Source organism: Rhizophagus irregularis, chromosome 13 (genome assembly GCF_026210795.1).
Source record: "Rhizophagus irregularis chromosome 13, complete sequence".
NCBI lineage: Eukaryota > Fungi > Glomeromycota > Glomeromycetes > Glomerales > Glomeraceae > Rhizophagus > Rhizophagus irregularis.
The window spans coordinates 26,020-37,335 of NC_089441.1; the positions used below are offsets into that span (position 1 = coordinate 26,020).

The window sequence follows — 11,316 nt, forward strand, 5'->3', positions numbered from 1 at the left end:
CCAACAACTTAAATCAACCTTCAGATAAAGCAAAAGATATATAAACAAGAAAAGCAGATCAAGTACAAAAGTCAATTCCTATAGTAAAGAAATCAATGGATACCTTTATAAAGAAATACATATGTGAGGATTGGATCCCAATAAAGAAGAAGTTTAATAAGGTTACATTATACATAAGCAAAAAATTACTGGAGTAATAATTTAAAAAAAAAAAATAATAATAATAATAATTTATTTTATTTTACTTTACTTTCATTTTTCTTTTAGTTTTCTTTTCTAGTTTAATTTTGGTTTATAGTATAGTATGTTGGTTTAAGTATTTTGGTTTACTTTTACTATTTAATTTTATTCTTAATTTATTTGTAATATAATAGTTAATGTTTGATCAGACTGGCCAGGTGCTGGGAGTATTATTTACAGAATAGTTGTGATTATTATGTAGTCTAAATATATTCTAATAAAAATGATACATGATTCAACATTTAAAAAAAAAAAAAAAAAATATTAGTAGGAGATATAGTTAGAATTAGAATTAAGGTTAAATTTAAAGTTAAGTTTAGAGTTAAAGTTAGGGTTAAGGTTAGGATTAGGGTTAGGGTTAGAGTTAGGATTAGAATTAGAGTTAGGGTTAGGATTAAGATTAGGATTAGGATTAGGGTTATTATTAAGTTAATATTAGTATTAGATTTATATTAGGGTAGAATTAGTATTAGTTAGGTCTAGAGAGAGTAAGTAAAGTAAGTTGATTATTAGGGTTAGTATTTTAATATAATGATTAGAATTAAATATTTTAAAATTTATCATAATATTAAATTTATATAATAGAAAAAAGAATAGAATTTAAAGTTTAAATTATAATAGTAAATTAATAATATTATTTATATAAATTTAAAGTTAAAAAAATATTCTTATAATTTATTTATAATAAAAATTATTTTTTATAAATCAAACCTTAAAATTTCATTAACGTTGACAAACCCAAGGTAACGCCCAGATCTACGAGCTAGTATAAACTATATAATTGACCATTTGACTGATAATGAGCTTCAATTCTTAAACTGGTTGGATAGTTATTTACAAAAACATGATTAGAAAAGTCTATTAATAAAGAGATTCTTTAAGTATTTATTCCATATATTATAAAAATATACTAAAAAACATATTACTTTTACTTTATTCTGATATTATGGCTATTATTCTATATTTTATTATTGAAAATTTCCTTTAAAATAACTTTTAGAATACTACTTACTATTTCCTAAAAAGCCTAATTCTTTCCAAAAAAACCAATTTCAAACCAATTTCTGACAGGTTTCAAAGTTGCGAAAACTAGTTTTAAAGGCGTACTAAGCTACAACTATTGGTTTAAATACAAAAACGTTATGTAAATTATTATGCATTATTTGATATTATCACTTTTTTCAAGTTATTTTGATCGGCATGTCGATCAAAATTCATATTTATTATATTACATAAATTTAATTAGTAATATGAGACAAATCAGCCCATATGGCAAGCATGAGTTGAAGGAAAAACTGATAAATCATTTTATCTTAGGTAATTATTAAGCACTAATGAAATAATCATTTATTTTTTTTTTTTATAAAACTGTAACACATCTTTATTAAAAAATAAAATAATGGTTCTTAATACAATAAGATACTTAGAGTCTACTATACATATAAGAGTATAGCGAACATGCTTTATATCACTTTGCCGATCATTTGCTGATCATATTTTTCTTATTATTAAAAACAATTAAAAATTTTAAAAAAGTATCTAACAAAGTAAATCCTAACAAAATAAATCAAAAATGTGGTATTTTAATTGTTATATAACTTATATTATTTTAATATAATTCTTTAATTTTTGTATACAGTCAACTCCCTCTATAGTCACTCCCATTATAGTCACATTCTACTATATATTCACACCAGTTGAATGTTCAAAACACTTTATTATTAAAATCTATCCTATATAGTCACAATCTATCTATAGTCACTATCACACCTATCCTCAAAAATCTTATATTAAAAAGAACCATTTATAATCACAGTTATATAAAGAATATATTAAATAACTTAGTATCTAATAATCATACAAAGATGTACCATAGCTTGTTAAAATATTCTAACTGAGACAAATCGAATGGTAGTAGTTTTATTCTTTTACTTTGCTAGTGTTTACGGCCAGACCACCCATTGCCTCTTATGAGACTAATCTCAGGTCTGTGTCCTATCATCTCCATAGGCAACCATTATACCAAGTACTTAATTCCTCAGGTAACAGCACCACTTAGAAGACATCCCCCATCAGACCATTTTAGGCTGATCTGAAGCTAGGTACATGCCGCCTACTCATCTTTAATCCATTGCATGATACTGGTACTCAATTTATTTTATGACCTTTAGAGAGCACCTACTTTCATGGAGGACTTTCGACAGGTAACATCAACCATCTAGTACCCTTCCATACCACCATTTTAGGTACTAAGTTTCACTCAAAGGCCACTACAGCCCACGATTACCTAGAACTGATAGTACAGTTATTTACCCCAAGTGGTATACTTTGTAGTGACCATTTGGACAGGAAGTAACAGGCATCTGTCCAGGATTACCCCTTATGGTGGGTATCAACCACCAGGGATCACCAACTAGGAGTCTAGGACCCAAAGAGTAGGGAATCGAACCCCATAATCATGCTACCTGTTCTGTGCACGAATACCTTGGTTTAACAGAAGGTCTAACTACCACCAAGACATTGCACCCTCAGCTTTACCATCTAAGACGACCATCTAGCCATTACTGATCCCAAGCAGTATCGTGGAGTGACCATCCAGACAGGAAGTTTCCCTAAGGTATAGTAGTGACCTTAAGGACAGGATTGCGCACATGCCAATGGCCTCATATAAACGTTCATGACACCATGACCCTTAGTTGAAATGTACGGCCTAACTGTACACACTAATTCACTATGATGCAGTCCAACTACACTAATCCCTGTACCTTCACGCTATTGGTTGTAGCGTCCGTAGTAAAATTCTTTTATTTTCGTGGTCATGGGAATCAAACCTGTGACATCACCATATTTAGGCTTAATGAAGGTCTCAGTGACTAACCACCGAGATAGGGTGACCAACCCTTATAATGTTTTATTCTTTTACTTTGCTAGTGTTTACGGCCAGACCACCTATTGCCTCTTATGAGACTAATCTCGGGTTTGTGTCCTATCATCTCTATGGGCAACCATTATACCGAGTACTTAATTCCTTAGGTAACAGCACCACTTAAAAGACATCTCCCATCAGGCCATTTTAGGCTGATCTGAAGTTAGGTATACGCCGCCTACTCATCCTTAATCCATTGCATGATACTGGTACTCAATTTATTTTTATGACCTTTAAAGAGCACTTACTTTCATGGAGGACTTTCGACAGATAACATCAACCATCTAGTACCTTTTCATACCACCATTTTAGATACTAAATCTCACTCAAAGGCCACTATAGCCTGCGATTACCTAGCACCAATAGTACAGTTGTTTACCCCAAGTGGTATACTTTGTAGTGACCACTCAGGCAGGAAGTAGCAGGCATCTGTTCAGGATCACCCTTTATGGTAGGTATCGGCCACGGGATCATTGCCAGGCCCAAGAGTAGGGAATCGAAGCCATGTACTGCTGCATGCATGCACGAAACATCTTGGTTGGTCCCCTAGGCTACTAACGAAGAAGGTCAAATGCAGCAGACATTGCACTTTACTTTATCTGCAATTGGGGCAACCATCAGCGAATTCTGGCCAAGTGGTATTATGGAGTGACTACGGATAGGAAGGCAAGCTTCGAGGTATAGTAGTGACTTCAAGGATAGGACTGTGCACATGCCAATGGCCTCATAGGGAACATTAGAAGGACACCATGGCCCTTAGTTGCCTAACTGTACACACTAATTCACTATGATGCAGTTTAACTACACTAATCCCTGTACCTTCACGCTATTGGTTTTAGCGTCTGCAGTAAAATTCTTTTTATTTTCGTGGTCATGGGAATTGAACTGGCGAACTCACCATACTCAGGCTTAATGAGGGTCTCAGTGACTAACCACTGAGATAGGGTGACCAACCCTGTTTTATCCTTTTACGATTACTGGCTGATGAGTTATTCAACAAAATGTTAAGCATCAGCATTATTATATTTCTTGATTTATGTTTACTGCTACATTTAACATGTTGCTAAATTTCTCGGTACCTAGTGATTGTAAAAAGACGATTAATAGCTCGTTGGAATCGCCTTATCACGACGAATCGAATGGTGGTAAGCTCATCTCTCTGTGATTAATATTGACGGAGTTACTACTTAAAAACTATTTAATATTTTTTAATTTTGGAAATTGATTTAGTGATTGGATTTCAGTGTATTTTATACCATTAGATTCGTCGCATCAAGGCGAATCAAATGGTAGTAAGATCGTCTCTCTAGAATTAATATTGGCAGAGTTATTACATAAAAACCATTAACATTTTTTTAATTTCGGAAATTAATCTAGTGATTGGATTTCGATGTATTTTATACCATTAGAACCGTCTCATCAAAAAGAATCGAATGGCAGTAAGATCATCTCTCTACGATTAATATTGGTGGAATTATGATACAATAAAGTTTTAAGTATAATTTTGGCCGGAATTATGTTAATTTTTGGCCAGAATTATGATATACTAATATAAGAAATTTTTTATATAGTCACATCTCTTTATAATCACCAAATATGGACTGTCACAAATGTGTGACTATAAAGAGAGTTGACTGTACTATATTATTAATATAATTTTGGCTAATCACCAGATAAAATTGATAGCCAGAACTGAATATGCAAAGCTGAAACTTAAAACTTTGCATAAACATTCCTTTTATCATATATAATTAACAAAAAAAATAATACAGGTTTTGGCCTATAATACAGGTTTTTTGCTTATAGAGAATTTAACTAATTATTTGTTATTAATGGATTTTTAATAAAACTGAAGAACAAAATCTTTTTGTTTAGATCTTGAAAATACAAGAGTAAATTATTTATTTTATTTTATTTTGCCATGTATTAAGTAAATTTCCCTGTTATCTGTTGATAAATAATAGACAGCACTTGTATTATGTGATAAGATCACACAAATGATCGATAAATAATCAACAAATTTGTGATAAAATAGGAATGTTCACTATGCTGCACACAAGGCACAGAAAACTCTATAACAGAGTAATCGCATTATAAATAAATAAATATATATCTAATATCATAACCACTTACCTTGCCTGTACTAAGAGACCTAACTAAATTAAACCAATCTAAACTAGGTTGATAAAATGATATTATTTTTAAATAAATTATTAGCACTTTAAGAAATTTAACAAATTCCTTTCAATAGTTATCTTTTTTTTTCAAATTGTAATTTTATTAAATTAAAAAATTTATAAGATGCTGCTATATAATAAAACAATAATCTAGAAGTGCGCTCTGGTGAAATCTGTTCAATCCGATAGATCTGTTAGAATTTTGGTGTGATGCAGTTCGGTTACCATTCCATGTAATATTATCATCAAAGATATCAGATTTTTAATGATTTTAACACATCAAATTTATTTTACTAGTATATCATTATTGGTTAAATATCATAATTATGAAGAATTGCTGAAAATTTAATAAAATTCTTCCTATAATAATAGCACCAGCCAAAAAAGAATTTTGTTCCTAACTTTAAAAACTACGGGAAGTAAACTGAATAAAGGTAAAAAAAATTGAACTTAAAAAGTACATTAAAGTGTGCGTGAAGGCAAACACAACTCTTCATATATAGTGAAAACAAAGGTTTTTTATTATATTTAAAAATAACGTAAAAATTTTTATCCAGAATTTTGTGGGAAAGAGTTTTTTATAATCATAATAATAATTTCAATTACTATTAGATTATAATAAAATCGAAAATCGCATGAACACATCTATCACACATTGGTAAAAATTACCACTGGTATTAAATAGCAAATTTGAAATTATTAATTAAAAATCTCGTGACTGAAATCTCAGCCAGGACCCTTCTAAAATTTTTTTATCTTCCACCCTTCCACCTTGCAGTCAAAGAACAAGGGGCAGATTATTCCTTAATTGCTAATTAGCCTTTTTTTTCTGCACAATTTTTATTGAAAGTGTTACATACTGTATATTACGAGTTAGTTTCCCATACATTGTTATTCTATTGCATATAACTGTGTTATTTTTGATTGCCAATATAATGTAGACAAAGGTAGCTCAATTATTCATTTTAAGATAAAAATAGTTCACATATTATTGTAGAATAACATTGTAATATTTATTTAATTCTGATGTTTCGTAGCAAAAACTTTGTTTTATTTCTTAATGTGAGGTCGATATCTAAACAATTACAATAATATGGTCATTTATTCCCCATTTTATAAAGACAAATCTTACATCTTGCATAAAAAAACAATAAAGCATTTAAAAATCAGAAATATATTATGTAAATTTAGCTATTGCGAAAAAGACAAACAATAAATCAGAAATAGAGTGAAAGGGAAAATTTTTTACTTCTATTCCATTAAATCATCCACATCCCATTTCTTCAATCCAATCATCTTTTAAAGCATCAGTTGCAGTTAATCGTAAATTAAAATCTTTAATCATCAATTTATCACGAAAATTTTTAGCCTTTTCAGAAAGTGTAAATTTAACTTCATTCATAAGTTTCCCAATCATCCAGATATCACCCGATGCTTGACATGTATCAGTCCCATTTTCATATTCTGGAGCCGAAATTATCAATGTATCTCTAACAATAATATTAAAAAATCAGTTAATAAACTTAACCGCGTGCTTAAACAGTTCGATTGGCATTACTACTATACCTTTCATCTCCAATTCTGGCAGCTTCCTCAAAATCAATTAACAACCATTTACCATTTGTGAGCTTTACAACATTATCCCAACGAATGTCTCGATGGACAACCTCCTCCCTATGAAGTTTACTTACAATTTCAAGTATATCACATATTGCATATCGCAGTTCATCTTCATTTTTAGGTGTACATAAATATCCAACTGGTCCATAAGTTATGTTTATCCTTCCTCTAGACTCCTTATATGTAATGTTCTCATAATGTTCTTTAAGAATTCTTGTGTAAAGATCCATGTGAAATTTTAGATCCATAATGTTCGCCACATTTATTGATTTTCTAATCTCTTCGCTCTTTATCGTAATGGCGGTGCCATTTTTTCGGTAAATTGTTTTAAATAACTTAAGACGAGGAGTTTCTAATAAACCAAAGTGCTTAAAAGTCCTGATAATCCGAATAACATTAATTACAGATTTAATTGCAAGATAGTTATTACTCTTAACTTCAGTTCCAAGCAACAAAACATCTCCAATTTTCTCACGTTTTGGTGTTGTTGATGATTCAACTTTGTGAAAATAATAAAATTGTATATATGAACCAACTGCTGCAAAGGCAAAAACAAGTGGTAAGTCACCAAAGGCAAGCGTGTTCCAATTATTAAAGTAATAATCTAAATCTTCCGCTGCAGTTGCAAGTGTTGAATGATCAGCTTTCACCTCGCCCAATATTACAAGTACTTCATCACAATAAACTAATACATCTGGTCGGACATTTCTCTTGTGTGTTGTTGTTGTAGTGTACTCATTCATTTTATTGTTGCGAGCCCATTCAAATCCAGATTTACCAATATATCTAATAGCAAGTTTAACCATTTTCCGAATGACATTGTCGACCATATAACTGGTTTCCATCTCCTGGTTATCCTTACCCGTATAGAGTTCCATAGCATCCCCAACAGCAAGCGTTACGTCAGGAAGAAACTCTAAATCTTCTTGATCAAAATAGGCAGGATACTCCTTACATAGATAGTGGGAGGCTACCAATTTCCTTTGTAGCGGTGCCTTAAAGTATAAATCGACATTATCACAATAGACTGGTTCATTAAAAGGACTCAAGAGTTCTTGTAAATATTCGGTTGTCTTATCATGTATATGTCCTATTCCAATATCTTCATCGAATGAAAAAAGAATATGACTATTAGTACTAAAAATCAAATAAAACTATACTAGGAACAAACCACCACCAATTAACAACTTTACCTTCGAGCTTTATCCTTTTGTTTGAAGTATCTAAAAAAGAAGAAGCGCAAAAAAAAGGTCAATAAACAATTCACATAAGATGAAAACGTTGGGAGACACTTACTAGTGGCGGGGACTATGATAATATGAATATTCCTCAATGTAGGTACAGTATCCTTAGGAAAATAGTCGCTAAGCAGGTATGCACGTTTCATCTTCTTGCCGTTAAAATTGTCTTCAATGTCTTTTACGGTAGAAATATCTTTAAGACTTCCATCGTCGATATCAACTTTCCAAAGTGTCATACTGTTTGGATCTTTGGGGTTAGGAACTGCATGTTCAACTTGGTTTTCAATTATCTTTGTAAAGTTTGAAACGGTTAAAGCGCTATATACGATTTCAGTCAAATTACTGTCGCTGATATATTTTTTTGGAACGACAGCCGTAAAAGTATCATTGTCGCCTAGAACAAAACAATTTAGCGACAATTCCATTTTGGAGACTCTGAATAGAAAGAATAAAGAATTAAAACATCAGACATATGTAGTTCATTATATTTAACAAAGAAAAATATAATACAAGTACGTGTAAAGAGTGTTTAGGATCAAAATTATGTAGGAAGTATTTATGAAAGGTTAGAAGATTTTATTGCTAAAAAAAAAAAATAGTAAGGAAAGAGTGTTTGAGAAAACGAGGCTATATATATACCTTTTATGCCTTTTTGAATACATCGTGACTAGACTCTTGATTATTATGACTATTATGACGAAATACAGCAAGCATAATAAAAATAGTAATTTATCAGTACACGAAAAAAATTGATTAATCAATACTTATCAATACTCAGATTCTCCGACGAATTCTCAGAGTATTTATTAATTTTTAGGTCGTACGAATGATTACCGTATTTGACTAATCAGTGTGGCTTACAAATAAAGCGCAGTAACGCTCTATGATGTAAGATTTCCTCTCCGAGTATAACTCGTAAATGTAAAGAAGCGTTGACGAAAAATTATTGAAGTCCGGAAGGGTATGAATGGTTGTGGCTGTGCATTTACAAGGAAACGATTCCAGGACTTGCAAACTAATAATATTTTCTCGTACAGATTACTAAAGTTACAAACAACATTTCTTTTCAGTATTTTTTTTTTTGTAGGACGCGTAGGAGGACACCAGTTTGAACACAAGGAAGTGAATTTTTTTTATTTTAAATATGAGAAACGAACTAACGTTTCTTTTCATATTTTTTTTGTAGAGCACCAGCTTGGACTACAAGAAGGGAAAATCGGTGAGGTTTTTTGTAAATAATTCTTTCGACGAAACATATAACGTTCCGTTCTTTTTGTAGGCCGCTGGTTCTTCAGGGTCTTTGAACGCATAGACTCAATGGGGGTTCGAAATTTTTTTTAAAAAAATTTTGTGTAGATATTGGTTTCCTTTGTCTTTAGATTTGGATTTGGTAAGTTTTGAAGCAAAACTTACATCTTTTTATTTTTTTATTTTTTTTTTTAATTTTTCTCTCTTTTTTTTTGTGGGTTTGATTCTTTCGGCTTTGGGACTTGGATATGCCAATATGGTAAGTTCAATTCAAAAATTCAAAATATGTTTTTTTTTTAATTAAGTGACGATTCATTACTTAACGAGAGAAAATGATCAGCAAAAATGGAATGCCATGTTCTTCCAAAGTAAAGTCCATGAATAAAAAACTAATACTTTGGCAACTTTGGAAATATAAAAATGAAGATTTTGCCTATCATTTCGAGTTATTTTTGAATAAAATAAAAAATAAAATTTGTGCGACAGAGATCGTCAAATTACTGCATTGCGGTAAATCACGTGACTTTTATATATAGTTTGCGTAAACTATTTTCATGGTAAAAAATGAGATAGATAACTAAACGAAGAATCACCTTTAAAACTTTATTCATAAGTGCAATTTGACAAAATAAACAACTTTTGTTAATGTTAAAAAGTTGATTATTAAACTAGATTTTTTGTTATTTTTAAATTTTTATTTAGCAAAATCAGTAAATTTTTGGTTTATTAAAAAATTAGAATTATTCATTGTGTTTTATATTAAATTATAAATTTATTTTAATTTAAAAATATAGTTATATGTCTGTTAATTAAATGGAAAATATGTATAATCTGTCATAATAAAAAGTTCACAAATTTGATGCGCAGTTTTTATATAAAATTTCAAAATGCAGCAAATTTGACGATTTCTGTTGCACAAATTTTATTTTTTATTTTATCCTGAAAATTGCACAAAATGATACGCAAAAACCTACATTTCTATATTCCTAAAGTTGTAAAGTATTAGTTTTTTACTCATGGACTTTACTTTGAAAGAACACAGCATTCCATTTTTGCCGATCATGCACACCCGTTGACTAACGGACCATCCCTTAAATTATTTTAAAAAAAAATATTTTTGCTTTAAATTTTCAAAAAAAAGTTGTAAAACATTTTTTAATTAAATTATGATATGAAAAAAAATATTTTCACAATGTTTTTCACTTAATTATAAAAAACATTGTGAACCATTTCAGTTTAAAATATTTTGCAATATTTTTATTAAACTTTTTAAGAAAAATTCATGCAAATTTTTCTTTCTCTTAAGCATTAACCTAAATATATGTTAGATCAATAAGTTAGATTGGGTTATAACTTCAAAATTCCTATCAACATCATATTTCTTTAACAATTTTCCATTTACTGGTATTTTCAATATTTTTTCTTCTATAGTCTTAATTTTATATGACCCTTTAGAGATTACTTCATATATATAATAAGGTCCTTTCATAACGGTGAAAGGGAGTTTAGCGAACAAAATACTGGGATATGGTGGGAAAATGCGGAAAAATCTCTGCCACCTGGTGCCAGGCTTTTATCTTTAATATTATATTCTGACGCTACAAATGTTGACACACTAGGAAAAAGTCAACTCCATCCCATTTACTTGTCTATTAGTAATATTAAAAATTGGAGGCGTAATAAGAAAGATGCAAAGCAATTATTAGCGTATCTGCCGATCTTAAAATCTAATAATATTACTGAAAGGAAGTCTGAAACATTTAAGATTGCTGTTCGCGAATGCTTCCATAAATCTTTGGAATTGTTACTAGACCCTTTATTAAAATTAAATAAAAATGGCATTGATCTATTTTTAAATAACGAA

General features: G+C 30.2%; 1 protein-coding gene across 1 annotated transcript; it reads right to left on the minus strand.

Annotated features, from left to right (window-relative positions):
* Nucleotides 1–6,310: 6,310 nt before the first annotated feature.
* OCT59_004640 (uncharacterized protein) lies at nt 6,311–8,866 on the minus strand (the record flags this gene model as incomplete). The annotated part of the gene is made up of 7 exons (XM_066137812.1): nt 6,311–6,477; nt 6,593–6,833; nt 6,910–7,315; nt 7,394–8,065; nt 8,157–8,186; nt 8,260–8,639; nt 8,844–8,866. The coding sequence occupies 6 exons, from the start codon at nt 8,864–8,866 to the stop codon at nt 6,608–6,610; spliced, it is 1,737 nt and encodes a 578-aa protein (XP_065997019.1). The 3' UTR covers nt 6,311–6,477; nt 6,593–6,607.
* Between the last annotated feature and the right edge of the window lie 2,450 nt (nt 8,867–11,316).